At 43.3% G+C, this 25,714-nt stretch overlaps 1 protein-coding gene across 1 annotated transcript in view; it reads left to right on the forward strand.

The window, feature by feature from the left end:
• TPH2 (tryptophan hydroxylase 2) overlaps positions 1-25,714 on the forward strand; it is a 530,115-nt gene that overhangs the window by 168,851 nt on the left and 335,550 nt on the right. Inside the window, exons 6-7 of the mRNA XM_077265292.1 lie at positions 3,975-4,171; positions 6,895-7,030. Of these exons, the coding sequence (XP_077121407.1) occupies positions 3,975-4,171; positions 6,895-7,030 (333 nt within the window). The remainder of the gene's footprint in view (positions 1-3,974; positions 4,172-6,894; positions 7,031-25,714) is intronic.

Below are 25,714 nucleotides of genomic sequence, written 5' to 3' on the forward strand. Positions count from 1 at the left end.
ACGGTTACCTTATTGAGTTCTCGATAGTCAACACAGGGTCTCCGGGTCCCGTCCTTCTTCTTTACAAAAATGATAGTTGCCCCTGCTGGTGAGGAAGAAGGACCTATGAAGCCTTTGGCCAGATTTTCATCAACATACTCTTTTAGGGCTTGAAGCTCAGGTGCCGCCAAGGGGTATACATTACCAAAAGGAATGGCTGCCCCGGGAAGCAGCTCAATGGGACAGTCATAATGCCTGTGTGGAGGAAGCTGATCTGCATTCTTCTTGTCACAGATGTCAGAGAACTCTTCATAAGCTGGAGGTAAAGAAAATACCTGTACATGTGGTTCCGTAGCCATGGACTCAGGGACAGCTTCTGGTAACGCTGAGTTGCTCCTTGTTGGGAAGATAATCTCCTTGGTCTCCCAGTTGATAATTGGGTTCTGAGAACGCAACCAAGGAATGCCTAAAATCACAGGAAAATGAGAAGAAATTAGCAAGAAAGAAAGTTGCTCCTGATGCTTAGGCTCCAACAAAATTTCAAGGGGTACGGTCTCCTGATCCACAGGCCCAGAGCTTAAAGGTGACCCATCCACTGTTTCCATGGTAATTGGAGAGGCTCTTTGCTGAATTTTAATACCATGTTCCTTGGCAAATGCGATATCCATGAAATTGCCACCTGCACCAGAGTCAATCATAGCTGAACTGGAAATCCACTGTCCTGAACACAGGATCTTAATAGGGAGAGAACAGTGAGAGTTCTTTTCCTTTAGCTCCTTGGGGGGTGAAGTCATAGAAAGTGAATGGAATACAGCGTTTAAAGGCAGGCTACATTCAGAGATGTCAGATTCATCATCACAGTTGTCATACTCCCCTATTGCTGCTAGCACCTTGTTAGGCCATCTAGGACACTTAGGACAATTGATCAAGAAGTGGTCAGACTGGCCGCAGTAGAAACATAGACTTTCACGAAGGCGATGCTCCCGGCGCTCATTGATCTCGCGCCTCTGAACGGAATCAATTTGCATGGGCACCTCCTCCACCTCCCGAGAGGTTTTACCTGCAGGCTCTTTGGAAGGAAGGGAAAAGTTAGAAACACGGTTATATGCAGCAAATTTCTCCTGCCTACGCTCAGTAAGGCGAATGTCTATGCGCACACAATGCTGTACAAATGTCTCTAGCTCTTGTGGTGACTCAGAGCGGGCTAGTTCATCTTTTCCAATACTAGACAGACCCCTTTTAAAAATAGGCAATTGTGCATATCTGTCCCAATTGGTATCTACCGCCAATCTCCTGAATTCAGTGGCATACTCAATAACAGAACGTTTAGCCTGGCGTAAAGACAACAAAGCAGATTCAGCGGTTGCACAGTGATTAGGGTCATCAAACATTAATGCCATAGCGGCCAAGAAATCATCCAAGTCATTTAACCGTGGGTCACGAGACTCAATCATCGGATTCACCCAGGCGAGCACTCGTGAGGTCAGTAGCATTACACACAATACTTTGGATCTATCAGTAGGAAAACGGTCAGCATGCACATCAAAATATAGCATACATTGATTCACAAAGCCACAAAATTTGTCGCGATCACCATTAAATCTGAATGGGGGCAACTTAGGTGGGCCAGCTGGTGGTGGTTGCCCAGAGGGTAAAGTCACTTGTGCATCTATTTGCATGCTTATGTCCTGAAAAGCCCGTCCATACTGGGACTCTGTGCCAGCAAGTTTGTTTTCCTGGGCTGCCATGCGGTTGCTCAAGACCTGCAAAGTTTGTCCAAACACTTGTTGATTGTGTTCAAAGCTTCCAAACTTCTTTTGCAGACCTTCCACATCTTTCTGCAGTGATCTAATTATGGAAAACACCTGCTCTAATTTGCTTTCTGCAATCATTGTTCCAGCAGTCTCCTTTTTTTTTAGGCTAGAGTATCCTGTAATAATTATAGGGGATAACTCAGGAGACTCTTTGCGTGGAACAAGACAACTACAGGACACAGTTTTATAAGTGGTAAAGTCTATATTATCTGTTGTGGATTCTGTTTTTGGGCTCCCTCTGGTGGTTACAACTGGTACTGGGTGACTTTGGTGGGTTGCGGTCTCTGGTTTCCACCTGTCCATCTGAGGCTGGGTGTTTCCTATTTAACCTGGCTTTCCTGTCATTCCCTTGCCGGCTATCAATGTATTCAGATGTGCTCAGTTTGGTTCTGACTACCTGCTTCCAGATCTCTCAGGATAAGCTAAGTTATGCTTTTCAGTTGTTTTGTTTTTTGTCCAGCTTGCTAAATATTACTCTATGCTAGTTGGAAGCTCTAGTGGGCTGAGGTGCTCCCCATGTGCCATGAGTTGGCACATGGGTGCTTGTAATCTCAGGATGGTTTTTGATTAGGGTTTTTTGCTGACCGCTCAGACCCCTTTTGTATCCTTCTGCTTTCTAGTTATAGCGGGCCTCGTTTTGCTAACTCTATTTTCATATCTATGTGCGTGCCTTCCTCTCATTTTCACCGTCAATACATGTGGGGGGCAACTATACCTTTGGGGTTTATTTCTCTGGAGGCAAGTTAGGTCTTTATTTTCTCTGCAGTGCTAGTTAGCTCTTAGGCTGGCGCGAGGCGTCTAGAATCAACGTAGGCACGCTCCCTGGCTATTTCTAGTTGTGTTTGTCAGAAGTAGGGCAGCGGTCAGCCCAGGTTCCATCACCCTAGAGCTCGTCCGTTATTTGAGTTATTTTTTGCTTGTCCAGTGCGATCCCCTAGCCATTGGGATCCATAACAATTATCACACGGTGATTCAAACAGGTGCAGAGAGAACCTCAAGTCCACAACACTTGGTGCAAATAATAAACGCAGCTTAGCAGTCTATAGGAAGCTTCAGGGAAAATGCAATTAAGCAGAAAGTCTATGAAGCACAGTTATTCTTGAGGATACTAGACACGAATAAATCCTTGTCTTAGTCCAGGCACAGATAGATATGCTTATTAGGCAGTTCAAATCATATCTTAGCTCAACCAGGGAGGCCTGTTTAATAGTCTCAGGTTATTGCAAAGCAGCAACAGCTTACATGACCAGCAAATGCAGATGGAAGTAAACACGAACAGCAGATGAAGGAGGATTACTGGAAACTTGTGTATGCAGCAGGAACTCAGAGCAGAGTAGCAGGATCACCACACAGGTTCACAGGAGCAGGTGTATAGCCAGGGAGTAATCTGAGGTCAGGAGCTGGATGCAAGGCAGAATACTCTAGCACAGACTGAAGGCTGGGGTGGAGTTTTATAGCAGGAGACACAGTGCACATGAGACCAAAGACGCCATCTTGAAAAAGGGCAGTAATGCACAAAAGGTAAAAAATGTTCAGAGTCCTGACATTCTCTCACTATGGGGACAGATCATTTTAGCTGAGTCCACAGCGCTGTCGTACTTCTTTCCTCTTAGAGGTATTCTTCGGTACTATGTATGCTATGCTGGGCCCCTTTCTTTAACAGTGCGGTGGCACAGTGACTCCTGGCCAAGCAGCCCAGTGAGCTGCACGGGCGCCCAGGCCCCGACTGACTAAAACCAGGGAGCTTAACTATTCTTATCCCACTGTGCCCCCTCCTACTCTAACTATGTCCTATAGTGCCCCCCTCTAGTGGCCAACTAGAAACACTACGCCCGTTTCACTTCACTGGGCTCGGGGACAAACTTTCCCTATAAAACATGTGTGTGTGAACAATGGCATGTAAACAATCAAATATTCAGAGCAATATACAATAGGCATAGCAATGCTCTTGTACACAGTGGTAATACACTTTATGTGTAGCAGTACTACCATGTACGAACACATTAATAACAAACATTTTACACACTTAAAGGGGTTGGGGAGAAAAGGGAATACCAAACATTCACATCCCCTACACAGGCTCCATTTAATACTATGTTTATAAAAGTTTTGGATTTCTATAGTAAATTAATAGAATGGTTTGTAGTTTGTTGTAATTCATGTTTTATTATGTCAATTTAGTGGCCATCCTATTCCAAGGGTGGAGTATACAGCAGAAGAAATAAAGACATGGAGCACAGTGTTCAAAGAACTCACAAAACTCTACCCAACTCATGCCTGCAGAGAATACTTGAAGAACTTTCCTTTGTTAACAAAATACTGTGGCTACAGAGATGATAATGTACCACAACTGGAGGATGTTGCACATTTTTTGAAAGGTGAGCTTTAAAGCTTACTTGTACTTACTTAAAGATTTACAGATCGATCCACAGAGGATCAAATTTGAATAGAATTTTCTGAAATTCACAGTTTGTCTTTTTGCGTCCTCCCTCCCTCCCTCTTATATTGCATATAAGCTTTTATTGCCAGTGGGGTCCTCTCTCTCTCCCTCTCCTATAGAGAGTAAGCTCTTATGGCCAGCAAGGTACTGTCTTTCTCTCTATAAGGTGTAAGAATTAATCACATTGATGGAGGCAGATAAAAATGACCGCTGTGCTGTGTCCATCACCACTGCCACACTTCTTCTATACCACCACCACATTGCAGATAATGTGCCCACTGCCAAACAGCTTGTGTCCGCATAACATCTTTCACAGAATTGAGACATCATAAGGAGCGGTGATAGAAGCAGGGTGAGTGACAACATTACCGTCCCACAGCTTCTGTTATTAACCTGAAATGAAACGTCATCCAGTGGCAGTGATGCTGTCACTCACCCTCCTTCTCACCACCTGATCATGATTTGTTTCAGGTCAGTGACAGAAGCTGTGGGGCAGTGCTGTTGTCACTCACCTTGCTACTATCACCGTCCCCCGATGACATCTCAATTCAGAGGTGATGTGGACAGAAGCTGTGCAGTGGTGGCTGTTGAAAAAGTGTGGTGGCAGTGATGCTGCGTCATTCTGGTAATTTCTCTCTGCCTCCATCACTGCAATTGATTGTGTGTGTCATCAGGGGACATTGTTGAAAGAAACTGTGACAGCACCGCCGCCCCCCCTCCCCATTGACGTCCTGTTTCAGGAGGTGTCATAAACCTGTGGTGAAATAACTGAAGGGCTATCCTCTTGATGACACCTTGAGACACTCCTCAGACAAAACATTACAGAAAGTAAAGTAAAAAAAACAAAAAACAAATATAGGGATTAGCTGTATAAAGAGAATGGTATGGAATTGTCAAATAAAGCAAGCTATAAAAGTAGTTAGGGCTTAAAAATAGATATTTTTACAAGACATTATGCATGACAACTGATTTAGCTGCATCCATTGTTATATTTGTAAAATCATTAGTACACATGGACACATGAAGCTTTGATGTCAGAGGACAGTAACCCCTTCTTCATCGTATAGCAGCGTGGAGTGGAAAGAAATGTAATAAGCACATTCAGGGGTGGACATACTTTTGGTGAAACTTGGGGAACGACACAGGACCATCACCAAAGCAGATGGAATTGTGCATTATGATGAACTATTGGACTACAAAGGTCTCATATAGTGTTCTTACACAGGGGTCCTCTCCTGACTGTGTCCACCCCTGGACAAAATAGTATCATAGCACGAAGCATCTGTCAGCTCATCTGGGTACGGAGTGGAGATATGCATCTGCAAAAGGCATCCATTGCAGGGGTGAAAAGACCATAGTTACAGCCTCTGTAGTCCACTAACTATAGGGTCTCACTGCCTTTTGGAAAGAAGCAGGGGGGTGGTAGGGCACAAATTTGATCTCCATTAAGTCACATCCTCTGCTCTTATGTCTATGATCAGTTTCAGCCATTGGAAAATGATTTTCTCTAAGTTTATTTGATAACTGACTCCCTCATCAAGCTTGAAGCCTATGATCTTTGGCTTAGTGCTGCCATCTCCCAGGTTCATTAATATCTGATGTGGAATTATAATGAACAATAGCTTCTATCACACAAGTGCCACTGTTATGCTTTTATTTAACAAGACAAATGTTAAAGCCTGCAAATATATGTCATTTCTAATCAGCTCCTCATCCAGAATGCATTGAAGTCTGAACTCGATCTCACAGCAGGTGGCACTGTTGCCTTGATATCTATGAGAAGAATGGGCACACTGCTATCTGGTTACTGGCGGTACTGCAGGGGACAAGTCACTTTCTAGTAAATGAATGTCTGGTCCATGCATCCTATAGATATGTTGTAATCAACAGAAAATGTTCAATCCACAGTATATTACAGAACATAATCACATCCGTAAAAGTGGATACTTACAGGAAAGTCAATAGGTAATGGATTGAAAAAATTGATTGAAAAATGGATGCTTTTTGTGCCATTTATATCCATTAATCCTCATTTAAAAAAAGCTCTAGCGAGTAGACAGTTACTGATAAAACAACATTGCAATATCACATATTCTACAACAAATGAATCATTTTGTCACTTTGGCTAAAAGTGTCCAGTCCCCAAAAATGCGGGTTATAGTATCAGTATCTCTAGTTATTATTTAATATACGGTATATATATATATATATATATATATAAATATATATATCACGGCAGAATTCGGCACTCTCATATGTATGTTCAGTGTGTCCTCTGTTCTTCTTTTCTTCTCTACCTTAAGATGATTTTAACTAGTGTATAGAAAATGCATGTGGCCACCTATGATTTTCAGCCCAGGGGAAGGGTTTTGATATATACATTATTATTCACCACAACTTTAGGTGGCAGACATACTAAAGGGCCTCATGCTAATGGAAAAGCAAAAAGCATTAAAGACCGGAGGCCTTTCCAGCACCACTGGATACAAATGCATTCTACTTTTATATGCAGATGAGCGAGTTGTAGGAGAACCATTTTTCTGTCCTAATAGAATAATTAAAGTGTATTAAATTCCCTGTTTTCCTATTAAATGCCTGGAATATATTTTTGCACAACATTTCCCTTGATAAATGCCTAAGTATTCTTGTCTTTTTCTATAGAAAGATCTGGATTCACAGTGAGACCTGTGGCTGGATACCTCTCCCCAAGAGACTTCTTAGCTGGGCTAGCCTATAGAGTGTTTCACTGCACGCAGTACATCAGACATGGATCAGATCCGCTGTATACACCTGAGCCGTAAGTATTCTCTGCTTCTGTTTTGTAGCTTTGAAGTCAGGCTGCGGAGATTAATATGCAGCAGAGGATGCAGCACTTAAATTATAGCACATCCAATTATGCTAGGGTTCCTCTGTGCACAATACGACTAATGAACAACATCTGTCATTTTCTATCCAAGAAAATCAATAAAGGTTGGGTTCACTTGATTATAGGAAAATACATGTTTCACATTGCGTTTCTGCATGCAGATATTTCTTTGCACCGAAGGCAGTGCCCGTACGTCTTTACTTAGACTTGACTCTTCTTGCCAAATTATACCTAAAAGCAATTGGAAAAGAACACTCCAGTATAGAATGAGCCTTCGGGATTTGACATGGGTACAATTCCAAATTTAGTCTGAAAGCTCACTGACTGCCACAAAGATAATGATTTGGGCAAACTATGTATGCGCAGTCAGCTGTAATATTTATATACATTTTGGATCGTTGCCAAAAAATAAAAATATTTAATTCATATAAAAATTCGAGCTGAGAAAATGCAGCACATGACATAGATCGGAGTGATAATGCTGATAATGGAACATTAGTAGTGCTTGAGTATTAGTGCATTGGATCCCATGAAATAGCAGAACAATCCTTTCAAAGACATCCATACTTAAAAGGGGTATCCGGGACCTTACAAAAAATGTATCTACTCACTAGCAGGCAGGTAATGGCAACTTACCTGCCTGTTGTGCACGCTCACAGACCACTCCTGCCGGGGATTCAGCTGCCTCTGCTGATGCGACAGGGCAGGCCTTCCTAGGTCATTTTGATTGACAACCGGTTCCCCCACTTAGGCAGCTTGGCTCCGGCTGGCAATCAGAATGACCTTGGAAGTCCCATCCTGTCGGCAGAGAGGACCGGAAAAGAAGCCTCCTCTCTGTAGAGTCCTCTCTGTAGATGTGACATCATCAGATCCCCGGCAGGAGCGGTCTGTGACCATTCTCTGCCGGGGAGAACGGCGTCGGGCACAACAGACAGGTAAGTTGCAACTACCTGCCTGTTAGTGCTTAGATACATTTTTTTGTTTTTTGTAAAGTCCCGGATACTTCCTATAGGAAGACCATTTTGTGGGACACCTAGAGAACTAGCAAATGCTAACACCCTTCTGTTTAGTCATAAGTATGGTGTAATGATTGCCAGCAATTTTTGTTAATTAAAATTTTTCTGTAAAAAGGACCTAACACCAGTGCCTGGTGGCTCAGTGGTTAGCATTCTTGTTTGCAGCGCTTGGGTCTTCAGTTCAAATCCCACCAAAGACAACATCTGTAAGGAGTTTATTTGTTCTTCCTGTGTTTACATGGATTTCCTCTGGTTTCCTCCCACACCCCGAAGACATACTGATAGGGAATCTAAATTTTGAGCCTCATTGGTGACAGCGATGATAATGTCTGTAAAGTGCTGTAGAATATGATAGTGCTAGGTAAGCAAAGCATGATAAATAGGTCAACCATGGTCAGTTTTTGCTCCTATTTTATTCCTGCTGCTCCCCTGATTATTCTGAGTTTTGTATTTTTTTAATCCGCCTTATGTTTCCAGAGATATAAGCCATTTATTTGTTGATAATTTTCAAGGTCTATACAAGGGGACATTGCTCAGTGGGTAATAATACAATCAGCCTAAAGACCCATCCCTAGAGAATTTCTTAGTAAAGACAATAAAATGTAGCATTAAATTAAAAAAAATTCATATATCTTGGAAACATATAGTGGATTTAAAAAAACAAACAAAAATCAGATTACTTGGGGGATCAGCATAAATAAAACAAAAGCAAAATCTGGTCACATTTGACCTGGTGACAGATTCTCTTTAAGGTTATTATTAATTCCTTAATGTCTGCTAACGAAGAAGGTAAATAGAGATATTAATGATTTGTGCCTTATCCTGCTGCCTTATGCCATATGACAATACCATTGCATATGAGGTCTGTCCAGATGACCAGTTTAAATGAGACCTTTCATTTGCCATAAATTATTATTATTATTATTATTATTTATTTATATAACACCATTAATTCCATGGTGCTGTACATTAGACGGGGTTACATCAAAATACGGCTGATAGACACTCTACTAGACAGATTACATAAATATGTAATAATTATATCTGGTCTAAATTCCGCTCTTATTCTGAATCTGAAGTTTTTTTCTTCCTGCTTTTCTACATTTCTAACATATGGCCCGCTCTTCCTCATATGTAATCCTAGTCTTTTTAGCCAAGTGGTCACGATCCTGAACTTTTATTTATGTGGGTCTTCATGAGCGCCACGCTCATTGACTAACAAAACTAAATTTACATGCAAGAAAGCGAGGGCCATGTCTCAGGAACTGAGAGGCACAGGAACAAAAAACAACAACACGCGATGCAGGAAAACAGCAGAATTTAGGCCATATAAAACTATTAAATATTAATGGCAAGGAACAGTTCCTCTTTAAAGGGGTTCTCTGTGAAATTGTCCAAAATGACCAGCATCAGATCTTTAAGGCTACAACTAGAGATGAGCGAACCCAAACTTAAAAGTTTTGGGTACGTACTGGACAGTAAGCCTCTGGTGGTAAACGCTGAACACGGACTTCTCCCAGAAATCCATTGCACTGTTCGGAGCTCCGGTAGGAGAGAGAGAGATGAGAGAGATTTTTTTCCAGCTCAAAAGGTTTTAGTACCTGAACCGAACGTTGGAAAAAAGTTCAGGGAGGGTACCCGAACCCGATCTTCCATGGGTCTGCTCATCCCTAGATGCTCATCCATCTTAGGCATGCATTACGATAGGTTGCCTGAAAAAACACTGCTTGAGACAAATGTTTGAGTGACATTAGAGCAAGTTTCTGTAAGGCTGAGGGGCAACATCGTGCACAAGCTATCATGCACCAGCATAACTTTTTATCTGTTCATGCAGGCTGAATGACGTACAACTGGAGAAAAATCAGGGCTGAAGCAGGAGAAGCAAAACTCTGCTGACTAATCAGAACAGACTTCTTTTCCTACTATCCTTCTCCATGCTCAACCTGTTCTGCTCAGTCAGTCTTACATGTTTGCAGTAATGTAACATGGCTCGGAGTGGTAGCCATGGGTGAGGTACTTATTCCAGCACGCTGCATGAATATGAGGGTCCTTGCTGGGTGTATGAGCTTTGTCTATCGGGGCGCTACGTCCTTGCAGGCCATATGCTACTGACGACTTTTATTGGCCAGGACCAGACGTTGGAAGGTTCATTGAGGGAAACAGACTGTCACTAAACAGCCACTTGGTGGGAAGTATGTACGATAGCGGGACCATAACTTCATGAACGATTCCTTACATCACAGAGCATTTTCACACATGGTCTCTTTATTTCTTCTACATTTACATGTTTCTACCTTCACTAGTCTTGTTTCCTTCACCACAGCCCAGCACAATACTACAGTCCAGTTAATGAGAGTCCTATTCTCAACCAGTGGTTCCATGTCCTAGCTTCCTCTTAAAGGAACTAGTTTGCCAATACTTAGCTTTTCTGCTTATAATGCCTTGTAACTCCTGCCCACGACACTCTTTGTCTGACGGTCTCTGTTCTGTCCTGTTACCTTTCTGAGTTATAAACTCAGATGTTCTATTTCAGGCCCCATCCTTGATTGATCACTCTGTCCTTCTATAGCATTTCCTTTCTTTCTCAGGATCACACACTTCACTGGCTCAGTCACCACTCACTTTGGGGACACCCAACTCAAGCGGCTCTGCTGAGTACTCAGACCAAAGCTAGCTGCAAGATAGGCCCTGTCTGACTTCTTGAGAGGAAACTGTCTCTGTCCCTTGAGCTTATCCTCTCCCACTCTGGGCTGGTCCAAAACATTCACCCTAACTCACCCTACAGTCGGGCAGACCACAACACTATCACCAATAACGCCTGTCACAATACACATTAAAACAATACAAGGGGAACCTGTCTTCAAGGGGGACCATGGACAGTATGTTCATCTCCTTAAAGTAGGGCACAGGGGCTAACTGAGTAGAATGGGTAGTTTACAACTGAACACAGAAGAGGACTGTAGCAGGGGAAAAACTACTCCAACAGCTAGGAAAGTTTTTCTTCTCCTGCTTCAGCCTGATCCAGCTGTAATCCTGTAAATGAGTGCTTGTTCATGATGTTGCTTCTCACCCTGATAGGAAATTGCTCTATTATAACTCAGAAACATTTGTCCCAAGCACTGTTCTTCCGTCAACATGTCCTTATGCATGCCTAGGATTGGTTGCAGCCTGAAAAATGTGAGGGTAGCACATTTGGAAAACTTCTCGGAGACTCTCTTTAAGTAGCCATGTAGCCACACTGTTTGCAGCCTTGTGATCTACATTTTTCTGTATATTCAGTAAATTGTTTGTCAGTGATTCTTGACATATGGGAACTAGGTTGCTACGTATTACAATGATTGCTTGAACATATAGTTTCTTTTAAATGGGAATATTGTAGGATTTCTAATTAGAAATTAGGTGATTATCAGCATTTCACATTAAAGGACACTTTTTTTGTCTATAAATCCTTGTGGAAATGTAACTGAATACCAAGTCATGCAATAAGTTGATAAGTTAATCAGAGAAAAAGTCACATACATGTTTTTATAACCTATGACTTGATACAGGCATGAGCTTATTGTAATGGGCTCTTTTAGACTTTTGCCCTAAAACAAAATAATCATTCTCTGGCAACATGACAGTGAGTACTTGGTAACATAGATTTGCAAATCAAAGAATCATCACAGAGAAGACTTGGAGGTGGCTGATCGAAACTTGACTGAGGTAGAGCTGCATCCGTCCTAAGTTGGCTCCAACTACTGTGAGGCACAGTACAAGGTTTCTACCAGATGTTCACCATTAGGTGTGCAAGTGGATGTGTACATCACTAATTAAATATCCAGCTTGTGGTCCCAATTTAGGGTTGCAGACAGCAGCCTTAGGGCTCATACTCACTTGCGTGAAATACGGCCGAGTCTCGCAGGTTAAAACCCGGCTCTGCCACCGGCACTCCAGAGCGGAGCATGCGGCCGTACAGCAATACATGGAGCTGCACGCTGCGCTCCCAAGTGCCGGCGGCAGAGCCGGGTGTTACCATGCGAGACTTGGCCGTATTTCACGCAAGTGAGTATGAGCCCTTAGACTAGCCATACACATTAGATGGCAATACACATCAGAGCCGACTCTCCATACACAGGAGAGATACTGTGTTCTCTATGAGGAAGCCAATGAGTGACACGTCAGCTGGTGGCTTATTTCAGGGAGAACACTGCTATTGGTGGTCTGAAATTGGACATTTGCGATCAACGTATCTCCTGACCATTAGTCAGCAGGTGTCCCCACATTAGACCATTGGCCGAACCCATAGATATCGACAGTTTAGCCTACATTTGTTTAATGTGTAAAATAGAAAAACATTATGAAATACAACACCAGGGTGGATAAAACACCAAGGTTGATAACCAAGCTAGAATATTGCAGAACAGATCAGAGGTCAGGTGAAAGGTCAATGGTCAAGCATTCGGTACACATTAAATCAGATCAAGGCAGAGACCATCAAACACATGGATTAAATCCACTTTGTGAAGACTGATGTGTGTGCCCTTGCTAGATCAATGATGGTGTAGACATAGGGCAAGTAAATGATGAACCTTCTCACAATAATTTAGTTTATTAGAGATCTGAACGGGTTCCATGTTGCCTCCTCACTCTGCTTGATCAATCCACAGTTTGTTCAATCCTCATGTGAGCAAGTGTGAATTGTATGCATGCATTGCTTATGTCTGAGGCTAATCTGCTGACAACACCGAGACTGGGGTAATAATATTTCACATTCACATCCAGGGTATCAGAATATTATACTCAAATGAAAATAGCGCTACTGTTAGATTTGACATATTCCCTCTCCTGCTGTACTGTGTCTTATTTAGATTGATGGCAAGGATGTTAAAGTCTCTCTCCTGTGAAAATCAAATTCATGTGAATGGGATGGTAATGGCAAAGAGCTTTAATAACTGCATATCAGCCAAAAAATGCTTGCTAGAGCAAAAGTGAATGTATTATAAGAAGGATTTTCCATCAGGAAGACAAATGTATCTCCAACTCAGGAAACACTTGGAAGAGTTGGGTGGGGAAAATATCTATCTATCTATCTATCTATCTATCTATCTATCTATCTATCTATCTATCTATCTATCTATCTATCTTATTATCTGTCAATCTATCTGTATGGATACGTTAGACAGGGTTGGGCTGGCCTGGCAGGGTATTGGGGAAATCCCCGGTGGGCCCTAGCAGTGGACCAGGGAGATTGCGGTGGGAAGAAGAGAGAAAAAAGTCTGTAGTTTTAAGGGGCACAGACCCATTAAAAGCGCAGGCTGAGTATGTGCAGGGGCGCGCGCACACTATAATCATTACCTGAACTGCTGCAGCACACGTCCCGATCAACACTGATGAGTGTGCGCATGACGTCTGTGTCATGCGCCGCATGTGATGGGCGGACACATTCAGCCGCCGGCCTCTGCTATGTCAGCTGCCATTTTCAAATGAGAGCGCCAGATTTGCAGAGGAAGAAGACCCCGCCGGGGTCGCAAGAAGGTAAGAGGAATCTTTTTTTTGTCTCTTTTCTCTCTCTCTGTGCATGCGGCATGGTGCAAGGGCCAGGATGGATATATGAGGGGGGCAGGACAAGGGGCCAGGGTGCATATATGGGGGCCAGGATGCATATATGGGGAAGGATGGATATATGTGGGGGATGGATATATGGAGAGGCAGGACAAGGGACCAGGATGCATATATGGGGGCCAGGATGCATATATCTGGGGGGCCAGGATGTATGTACTGTATATGGTGGGTATGGATATATGGGGGCCAGGATATATATATATGGGGCCAGGATGGATATATGGAGGGGCCAGGACAAGGAACCAGGATGTATATATGGGGGTCAGGATGGATATATGGGGGAGCAAGGATGAAAATATGGAGGGACCAGGATGGAAATATGAAGGGACCGGGGTGGATATATGGAGGGGCCAGGATGGATACATGGGGAGCCAGGATAGATATATGGGGGAGTCAGGATGGATTTATGGAGGGGTCAAGACAGATATACGGAGGAGCCTGATGGATATATGGGGGGAGACAGGATGGATATATGGAGGGGCCAGGATGGATATATGGGGGAGCCAGGATGAATATATGGAGGGGCCAGGATGAATATATGAGGAATCCAGGATGGATAAATGGCTGGGCCAGGATGCATATATGGGAGGGGCCAGGATGGATATATGGGGGAAGCAGGATAGATATATAAAGGGGCCAGAATTGATATATGGATAGCTGCGGGTGGTATGGGGCCAGACTGGACAAGAGACATTGGAGGCCAGGCTGGGGCATATTATAAAATAAAGGGTGCCAGGTTGCATGAGATTATTAAATAAAGGGGGCCAGGATGAGGAACATGCTATATTAGTTTATGGTGACAAGTGGAGAACATAATTTCTTTAGGGTCCAATTAGGGACATTATTACTACTGTAAAATAACTTACTTTTTAGGATACTGTTTTCCATGGAGTAAGCAAAAGGTTCTGTTATTGTGAAGGGCGGCACTATGTCGCTTTTTTTCTTCATCTGACGTAGTGTAGACGTCAGGGAAAACGTGGGGAATGTGCCCTGGAAGCGATCGGCTGTTGATGACTGTATGTTATATCCTGCAGAGACAAGTAATGGCTGATAGAAGTGATGCCGGTCTGTGCTGGATGAGGAAGAAAAGTGAAGATGAAGGACTTCAACTACAGATGTCACTGGTGAGTTAGTGTACTGCATGTACACGCACACTATACACTATATACTGTGTACAGAGTTCCTGTGTACACCATGTTCCAAATTATTATGCAAATGACATTTTTCTCGGATTTTCCTAAATGGTCGGTGCAAATGACAGTCAGTCTAGTAACAGTCATCACCCGATACAGGGCCGGCTCCAGGTTTTTGAGGGCCCCAGGCGAAAGAGTCTCAATGGGCCCCCCCTTTAACACATACCACGATTCATGATCGCATATAACACAGCCATGTAGTATATAACACAGCCCACGTAGTATATAGCACAGCCACGTAGCATATAACACAGCCATGTAGTATATAACACAGCCACGTAGCATACAACACAGCCAAGTAGTATATAGCACAGCCCACGTAGCATATAACAGCCCATATAGTATATAGCACAGCCACATATTATATAACAGCCCATGTAGTATATAGAACAGCCATGTAGTATATAGCACAGCCCACGTAGCATATAACAGCCCATATAGTATATCGCACAGCCACATATTATATAACACAGCCCACGTAGTATATAGAACATATAGAACAGCCATGTAGCACAGCCCACGTAGCATATAACAGCCCACATAGTATATAACACGGCCCATGTAGTATATAGCACAGCCATGTAGTATATAGAATAGCCATGTAGTATATAACACAGCCATGTAGTATATAGCACAGACATGTAGTATACAGCACAGCCCCCCTCCCCCAAGAATGGCCCCATAGTCCAGTATTCACTGTCACTGTTATAGTTACAAAAAAAAACACTCCTCACCTCTCAACCTTCCCGCGCTGCACTGCTCCCTCCCTTCTCTGGTCTCGGCGGCTGCCGCTGCACTGCCTGACACAGCGAGTGTGCGATGATGTCATTGCGCACCCGCAGCGGCAGTGTCAGAGGCAGAGTGGGGAATGATGGGAGAGGGAGCGTCAGGTGATGCTCTCTCCTCCATCATTTGCTTTGAACTTTACCGGCAGATGCCGGTAAAGTTCAAAGCGGCACCGGGGGAGTTGGCGCTTGCGACAGGCGGGCCCCCCTGCCTCACAGGGGCCCCAAAGCAGCTGCATGATGTGCCGCTAGCTGAGGGCCACTGGTTGAGCGGGGGCCCTAGGCACTGGCAGCTGCCTGCCCCTAACGCCAACCCTGAATGGGCCCCCCTGTCTCGCCAGGGCCCCGGCACTTGCCCGGGTATGCCGGGTGCTGACACCGGCCCTGAGAGTATACATCAAATTTTATTGAAGAAACCTCCCAATGATAACAGTATAATCTCCAAAATAAATGAAAACTCAAAATACACTGTTTCAAATTATTAGCCACAGTAGAATTTCTAAACATTTGATATGTTTTAAAGAACTGAAAATGCTCATTTGTGGAATTTGCAGTATTAGGAGGTCACATTCACTGCACAAAAAAGCTATTTAACTCCAAAACATCCCAACAGGCCAAGTTACATGTTAACATGTAAACGAAGAAAAGAAAGAATGCAGCACTCACCCGAACTCTTCAAATACGTGATTGTCCTTTATTCAACATGACAAACCATTCCAAGCGTGGCGCGGCATGGGCTAGGGCATTAGAGGGGAGCAGGAGCGTGCAGAGACGAGACAGACGATGGCCGTTTCGCGCAAAGGCACTTCTACGGGTCCATGCGCGAAACGGCCGTCGTCTGTCTCGTCTCTGCACGCTCCGGCTCCCCTCTAATGCCCTAGCCCATGCCACGCCACGCTTGGAATGGTTTGTCATGTTGAATAATGGACAATCGCGTATTTGAAGAGTTCGGGTGAGTGCTGCATTCTTTCTTTTCTTCGTTTACATGTGGATCATTTACTTATTATGCAAAGCACCTCCCCATCTTCAGTCCTTCCAGCCTTCAGGGATCACACCTGCAGTTGCGCTATTTTATGACAGCTCTTTCAGTGCCGGTCAGCTTTGTGTCTCTTTTTTGGAAATAGACAAGTTACATGTTAACATAGGAACCTTTCTTGGATATCACCTTCACAATTCTTGCATCCATTGAACTTGTGAGTTTTTGGAGAGTTTCTGCTTATATTTCTTTGCATTAAGTCAGAATAGCCTCGTAGAGCTGCTGTTTTGATGTGAACTGCCTCTCACGCTCATAGATCTTTTGTTTGATGATACTCCAAAGGTTCTCTATAGGGTTGAGGTCAGAGGAAGATGGTGGCCACACCATGAGTTTATCTCCTTTTATGCCCATAGCAGCCAATGACTCAGAGGTATTCTTTGCCACATGAGATGGTGCATTGTCATGCATAAAGATGATTTTGCTCCTGAAGGCACGTTTCTGCTTTTTATACCATGGAAGAAAGTTGTCAGTCACATACTCTATATACTTTGCAGAGGTCATTTTCACACCTTCAGGAACCTTAAAGGGCCCTACCAGCTGTTTCCCCATGATTCCGGTCCAAAGCATAACTCCTCCACCTCCTTGCTGATATCGCAACCATGTTGGGACATGGTGGCCAACCACCAACCATCCACTACTCCATCTATCTGGACCATCCAGGGTTGCTCGACACTCATCAGTAAACAAGACTGTTTGAAAATTAGTCTTCATGTATGTCTGGGCCCACTGCAACCGTTTCTGCTTGTGAACACTGTTTAGGGGTGGCCGAATAGTTGGTTTATGGACTAAAGCAAACCTTTGAAGCATCCAACACCTTGAGGTTCGAGGGACTCTAGAGGCACCAGCAGCTTCAAATATCTGTTTGCTGGTTTGTAATGGCTTTTTAGCAGCTGCTCTCTTAATCCGATGAACTTACCTGGCAGAAACCTTCCTCATTATGCCTTTATCAGCACAAACACGTCTGTTTATGGGAAATATCTAATGTTTTCATCCCTTGACCAAGGCATTGCACTATTTGATGCTTTTCAGCAGCAGAGAGATCCTTTTTCTTTCCCATGTTACTTGAAAACTTTGGCCTGCTTAATAATGAGGAACATCATTTTTAAGTAGTTTTTCTACCTGGAAAACTAATTATCACATGTGTTTAAGGCCATGTTCACACGCTGCGGGTTCCTCTGCGGGTTAATCCCGCAGCGGAATTGAAAATCTGCAGGGCAAAACCGCTGTGGTTATCCCTGCAGATTTATCGCGGTTTGTTCCGCGGTTTCCGCTGCGGGATTACTGCTGTACTATTGATGCTGCATATGCAGCAATATGCAGCATCAATAGTAATGTAAAAAATAATAAAAATTGGCTATACTCACCCTCTGACGTCGCGATCTCCCCGGCGCTGCAAGCGGCTGTGCCGACAAGGACCTTCGTGACGTCACGGTCATGTGACCGCGGCGTCATCACGGTCATGTGACCGCGACGTCACCACAGGTCCTGTTCTGCACAGCAACTGAGACCGGACGCCGCGGGCAGCGCTGAGAGGTGAGTATAGCTTCATTTTTTATTTTAATTCTTTTTTTTACACTATTTTATGGTTCCCAGGGCCTGGAGGAGAGTCTCCTCTCCTCCACCCCGGGTACCACCCGCACATTAACCGCTTACTTCCCGCAACGTGGGCACAGCCCCATGCGGGAAGTAAGCGGTTCAATGCATTCCTATGGGTGCAGAATCGCAGCGATTCTGAACAAAGAAGTGACATGCTGCGGGTTGTAAACCGCTGCGTTTCTGCGCGGTTTTTCCCGCAGCATTTGCACTGCGGTTTGCGGTTTCCATAGGGTTTACATGTTAATGTAAATGCTTTGGAAACTGCTGCGGACCCGCAGCATCAAAATCGCGGCGGTTCCGCGGTAAAAACCGCAGCGTGTGAACATGGCCTAAGATTGATTTCAGTGACCCATTGAGCCCTGAGACACAATACCATCCACGAGTTTATTTGAAAAACAAAACAATAAAATCTTTATGACACTTAAATCCAAGTTGCATAATAATTTGGAGCACAGTGTATAATGTCACTGGTGATAACTGTATTACCTGTACACTATATACAAAGCTCCTGTGTATAATGTCACTGGTGATCACTGGATTACCTGTACACCATAAGCTATATATAGAGCTCCTGTGTTTGATCACTGTATTACCTGTACACTATTCACTATATACAGAGCTCCTGTGTATAATGTCACCGGCTATCACTGTATTACCTGTACACTATATACAGGGCTCCTGTGTATAATGTCACTAGTGATCACTGTATTACCTGTATACCATTCACTACATACAAAGCTCCCGTGTATAATGTCTCTGGTGATCCCTGTGTTACCTGTACACTATATACAAAGTTCCTGTGTATAATGTCACTGGTGATCACTGGATTACCTGTACACCATAAGCTATATATAGAGCTCCTGTGTTTGATCACTGTATTACCTGTACACTATTCACTATATACAGAGCTCCTGTGTTTAATGTCACTGGTGATCACTGTATTACCTTTACATTAACTTGTTTTAACTAAAGACCCCATTTATGTAAACTATTGTAACTCTATATCCCAGTTTCCTACATAACAGCAACCTTTTTGGTGACATGGTCGCACTAGCCCCAAAGCACTCCCCTGATGAGCAGTGACGAAACTCCTCCCGAGAATGGGGGAGAGCGTCCACCACTGAACTTGGAGTTAGGAATGCAGTAACTTTTGAATGATTCCCTCCGTATCGGGGGAGACCTCTCCGGTGTATTTAATTTGCCAAAATGTCATATTTATCCTTTCTCAATAATGTGGAGAAGGAATTGTTATAATATAGTTGCTCGCTACATGTCAATGGGGATAATTAGGTGAAGAGTACAGAACAGACCCAATATAAGTGAGACCTCCTTAGGATTTGCCATTATAAGTTTTTGGCCTGTATACACGAATGTAGTATATGACAGTTAATATGGGACATGCCATGGAGTATAAGGTCAGACTTGTGACAAGTAGAGGGTTTGCGTAGTAAGCTATTGTCTGTGCAAACACCAGCTGTTTATTGAAATATACGCAAACGTTTAAAAAAACTTGCACAGGATTTTGTTTATCTACCGCATGGAAAACGGACTGAGGTTCCGTAAGAGTCTTTTTTTAGGCTACTGATTTTAATTTTTTGTGTGTATTCCACAATATCTGTGTTGTTTTTCCTAGCACCTTGCACTTGAGATTAAGTTAATTGTATTATTTTATTTTAATATCTATTAAAAGTTATATTTTATTCCAATATGCTATTTTTAATTTAAAGACTAGTTGGATTTAACCATCTGCTGTATTTCATTCTTCCGATCGGTGCAGTTTCTCATGGTTGGACCTAACCAATCACCTATCCTGTAGAGCCCATGGATTAGTGATAACTTGTTTTAACCATTTATGTAAACTATTGTAACTCTAACAGGGATAATGTCTAATAGATATTTGTATATAGCTGTAGGGTGGGCCCCTAGAGTCCATTTACCCTGTGGGCCCCAGACACCCCAGTCCAACCCTGACGTTAGATGATATCTAGAAGTACTTTCAAGAAGGATTTTCCATCAGGAAGACAAATTTATCTCTGTCTATTCTGTCTATCTGTCTGTCTACCTATCAATTCAATTCAAGGAAGCTTTATTGGCAGTACGAAATACACATTAGTTTTGCCAAAGCAAGTATATAGTAGGGATAGAGATTGTGGGGATGATGGGTAGGGACTGTAGGATTGAAGGATGGGGGCACATCCAGGGTGGGGGTTATAGAAGTCCATGGCATATCATAGTTCTCTTTCTCACAGCCTATGGTATGCGCTCACATACTGCACTGCTATCTCCACAGTGCTCTCTTCTTCGCCAGCAGGATAAATGTTTTATCTTCTGCCTTCAGGGAGTTGAAATCCAGGAAGAGATTGGAGAGTCTCCTGAAGTGAGTGTCCCTCACTACGGAGTATTTGGTGCAGTGTAGCAGGAAGTGGGTCTCATCCTGCAGGGCCTCCAGGATATAGTATCGGTACAGTCTGGGTCTGGTTCAGTCTGTCCTCACTGGGCTTTTAGCCGGCTGGACTCGTTAGCCAAATTGTGGGCTGTCTGTGGACTCCGGTACATGGTCAGTTTCTGTGAGGTGATGATATTATTCCTCCAGTCAATGACATTACTCTGCTGGCCCTCGTCTACCATCTTCCTGATTCTGGCTTTTGTCAGGCTGCTGAGATTGGTGTTTTGGCCTGGTTGGGTTTGGGTGAGATGTTCCGGGGTCCTGGTTCGTGTGGACCATCTGTATGTAGTATGTAGCAGGGCTTTATAGTGATGGGAGCTTGGCTTGCTACTATGTAGGTGGACCAGGAATTGCAGCCATGGCATGGTCTATGGATGAGCAATATAATAACAATTAATTTTGAACAAGTTTTTTGAAGGTTATATACCAATGAAATGTACTCCAGATCACAGAATAGTCCATGGGTGAGCAATATAATGCCGATACATTTTGAATACGTTTTCTAAGGATTATACAGTATACCAACGAAATGTACTCCAGACTGCAAAATAGTCTATGGATAATATATATCGTATATACCTCCAAAATTTACCCCAAATTATGTAAAAGTCTACGGATGAGCAATATATATAACATGATGCATTTTTCAACAAGTTTTTTGAGCCTTATATAGAAATGAACTGTACCCAAGAATATGTCATACCCTATGGATGAGCAATATAATACCAATAGATTTTTGAATACGTGTCTTGAGGGTTATATGCCAGCAAAATGTACTCCAGACCTTGGAATAGTCTTTTGAATGAGCAATATAATGCCGATAAAATTTTGAACAAGTTTTGTGAGAGTTATTTGCCATGTGCGGGCCTCTTGGGGGGTTAGTTTAGTTAGTTAGTTAGTTTATGTGCGGGCCTCTTGGGGGGTTGTGTGTGTGTGCAGGCATCGTCCGATGGGACTACAAGTCCCATCGGGCTATGCTTGCTACAATAACAGTGATTGACACATTAGCCAATGATGGGACAGTAGTAGTCCCATCATCCGGCTAATGTGTTGAATGTAAAAAAACCCCCCACAAACATACATACTGCATACAACACACTACATACTACATACATACAACATACATACAACATACATACTACATACTACATACATACAACATACATACTACATACATACATACAATGTACTACATACATGCAACATACATACAACATACTACATACATACTGCATACATGCAACATACTACATACATACAACATAATACAACATACATACTACATACATACAACATGCATACATACAACATACATACTACAAAATAGGGGGACCCCCCAAAAAATGACGTGGGGTCCCCCTATATTTTATAGCCAGAAAGGCTACGCAGACAGCTGCGGGCTGATATTCATAGCCTAGAGAGGGGCCATGGATATTGGCCCCCTGGCTACAAATACCAGTCCGCAGCCGCCCCAGAAATGGCGCATCTGTAAGATGCGCCAATTCCGGCACTTAACCCCTCTCTTCCCACTCCCGTGTAGCGGTGGGATATGGGGTAATAAGTGGTTAATGTCACCTTGCTATTGTAAGGTGACATTATGCCGGGTTAATAATGGAGATGCGTCAATAAGGCGCCTATCCATTATTAACCCTAGAGTAGTGAAAGAGTTAAAAACAAAATAAGGTTACTATAGTACACTGGTCTCACTTTATGGCAAAAGCTGCGTGGGAACTTTCTCACCCAGCAATGCCAAAAGTGAGACTAGGGACTATTTTTTTTACAGTGGCCGAGGAATACAGTGCGGAAGGATACCTTCCTCCCGTCATTGTATTCCTGGAGCCCCTAGAGAGTGGTCGCATCAGCTGATGCTGCTGTTCTCCACGGGAGATCGTCGTGGGACACTTGTGGATTTCTGCGGATCAGGGAGTATATTGGTTGTTTGTTATTTTAATATTTTTTACAGATGACACTGGCTTCGGGGATCAAAGTGACAAGTGATGGTGAGTATGTACTCTATGTTATATGTACTGTATGTCTGTATGTATGTATTGTATGTAATGTATGAATGTATTGTATGTAGTATGTTGTATGTATGTAGTATGTATGTAGTATATAGTATGTTGTATGTATGCATGTATGTTGTATGTATGTACTATGTAGTATGTATGTTTGTGTTTTTTTTACATTCAACACATTAGCCGGATGATGGGACTACTACTACTGTCCCATCATTGGCTAATGTGTCAATTACTGTCATTGTAGCAGGCATAGCCCGATGGGTCTTGTAGTCCCATCGGGCGATGCCTTCACACAGACACAAAGACCCCCGAGAGGCACACACAGACCCCCGAGAGGCCCGCACAGACCCCCGAGAGGCCTCTACAGGCCCCAGCAGGCCCGCACAGACCCCCGAGAGACCCATACAGGCCCTGACAGGCCCGCACAGACCACCAAGAGGCCCGTACAGGCCCCAGCAGGCCTGCACAGACCCCCGAGAGGCCCGTACAGGCCCCGGCAGGCCCACACAGATCCCTGAGAGGCCCATACAGGCCCCAGCAGGCCCGCACAGACCCCAGAGAGGCCCATACATGCCCCAGCAGGCCCGCATAGACCCCCGAGAGGCCCGTACAGACCCCGCCTGCAAATACAGACACGCACAGTCTCAGCCCATGCACCGCCCACACTCTTCCCCCCTCCCAAACTGGATGTGCAAGGAAAGAAAGGGTTTATTTTCATTCCGATATTTGTGTCCCATTGACCTGCATTGGTTTCCGGTATCGGAATCGGCGATACCTGATATTTCTCGATATCGGAAGGTATCGCTCAACACTAGTTAAAAGCTGACCAGCAATTTCTCATTTTTACAATACCATTTTATTTTAGGAATTACATCACATTTGAAGACACTTTGAGGGGTCTATATGATAGAAAATACCCAAGTGTGACACCATTCTAAAAACTGCACCCCTCAAGGTGCTCAAAACCACATTCAAGAAGTTTATTAACCCTTCAGGTATTTCACAGGAATTTTTGGAATGCTTTTTTAAAAAAAGAACATTTAACTTTTTTCACAAAAAATTTACTTTAGCTCCAATTTGTTTTATTTTACCAAGGGTAACAGGAGAAATTGGCCCCAAAAGTTGTTGTACAATTTGTTCTGAGTATGCTGTTACCCCATATGTGGTGCTAAACAACTGTTTGGGCACATGTCAGAGCTCAGAAGGGAAGGAGAGCCATTTGACTTTTCAATGCAAAATTGACTGGAATTGAGATAGGACGCCATGTCGCGTTTGGAGAGCCCCTGATGTACCTAAACAGTAGTAACCCCCCACAAGTGACCACATATTGGAAACTAAACCCCGTAAGGAACGTATCTAGATGTGTTGTGAGAACTTTGAACTCCCAAATGTTTCACTACAGTTTATAATGCAGAGCCGTGAAAATAAAAAAAATCGTTTTTTTCCCACAAAAATGATTTTTTAGCCCCCCAAATTTTTATTTTCCCAACGGTAACCAGAAAAATTGGACCCCAAAAGTTGTTGTCCAATTTGTTCTGAGTATGCTGATACCCAATATGTTGAGGTAAACCCCTGTTTTTGGTGCATGGGAGAGCTCGGAAGGGAAGGAGCACTGTTTTACTTTTTCAACGAAGAATTGGCTGGAATTAAGATTGGACTCCATGTCACATTTGGAGAGCCCCTGATGTGCCTAAACAGTAGAAACCCCCAATTCTAACTGAAATCCTAACCCAAACACACCCCTAACCCTAATCCCAACCCTAACCATAACCCTAACCACACCCCTAACCTGAACATGCCCCTAACCCTAATCCCAACCACACACCTAACCCCAACACACCCCTAACCCTAATTCCAACCCTAACCACACCCCTAAACCTGACACACCCCTAACCCTAATCCCAACTCTAATCCCAACCGTAAATGTAATCCTAACCCTAACTTTAGCCCCAGCCCTAAACTTAGCCCCAACCCTAACCCTAACTTTAGCCCCAACCCTAACCCTTACTTTAGCCCCAGCCCTAACCCTAACTTTAGCCCCAACCCTAACCCTAACTTTAGCCTCAACCCTAACTTTTTCTCCAACCCTAACCCTAACTTTAGCCCCAACCCTAACTTTAGCCCCAACCCTAACCCTAACTGTAGCCCCAACCATAACTGTAGCCCCAACCCTAACTGTAGCCCCAACCCTAACTGTAGCCCTAATCCTAACTTTAGCCCCAACCCTTACCTTAACTTTAGCCCCAACCCTAACCCTAACACTAATTAGCTGATTTACTTTTATAGCTTTTTTTTAGTGAATTTTTATGATTGGCAGCTGTCACACACTAAAAGACGCTTCTTATTGCAAAAAATAGTTTTTGTGTCTCTCCATGTTTTAAGAGCTTTAATTTTTCCATATGTTGGTCCACAGAGTCATGTGAGGTCTTGTTTTTTGCAGGACGAGTGGGCGTTTTAATTGGTACTATTTTCGGGCACGTGACATTTTTTGATCGCTTTTTATTCCGATGTTTGTGAGGCAGAATGAACAAAAAACAGCAATTCGTGAAATTCTTTTTTGGGGGGCGTTTATACCGTTCCACGTTTGATAAAATTGATAAAGCAGTTTTATTCTTCAGGTCAGTATGATTACAGCGATACCTAATTTATATCTTTTTTTATGTTTTGGCGCTTTTATACGATAAAATCTATTTTATATAAAAAATAATTATTTTTGCATCGCTTTATTCTGAGGACTATAACTTTTTTATTTTTTTGCTGATGATACTGTATCATGGCTCGTTTTTTGCTGGACAAGATGACGTTTTCAGCGGTACCATGTTTATTTAAATCTGTTTTTTTGATCGCATGTTATTCCACTTTTTGTTCGGCGGTATGATAATAAAGCGTTGTTCTTTGCCTCGTTTTTTTTTTTTTTACTG

This window comes from Ranitomeya variabilis, chromosome 5 (assembly GCF_051348905.1).
Source record: "Ranitomeya variabilis isolate aRanVar5 chromosome 5, aRanVar5.hap1, whole genome shotgun sequence".
In the NCBI taxonomy this organism is placed as follows: Eukaryota; Metazoa; Chordata; class Amphibia; order Anura; family Dendrobatidae; genus Ranitomeya; species Ranitomeya variabilis.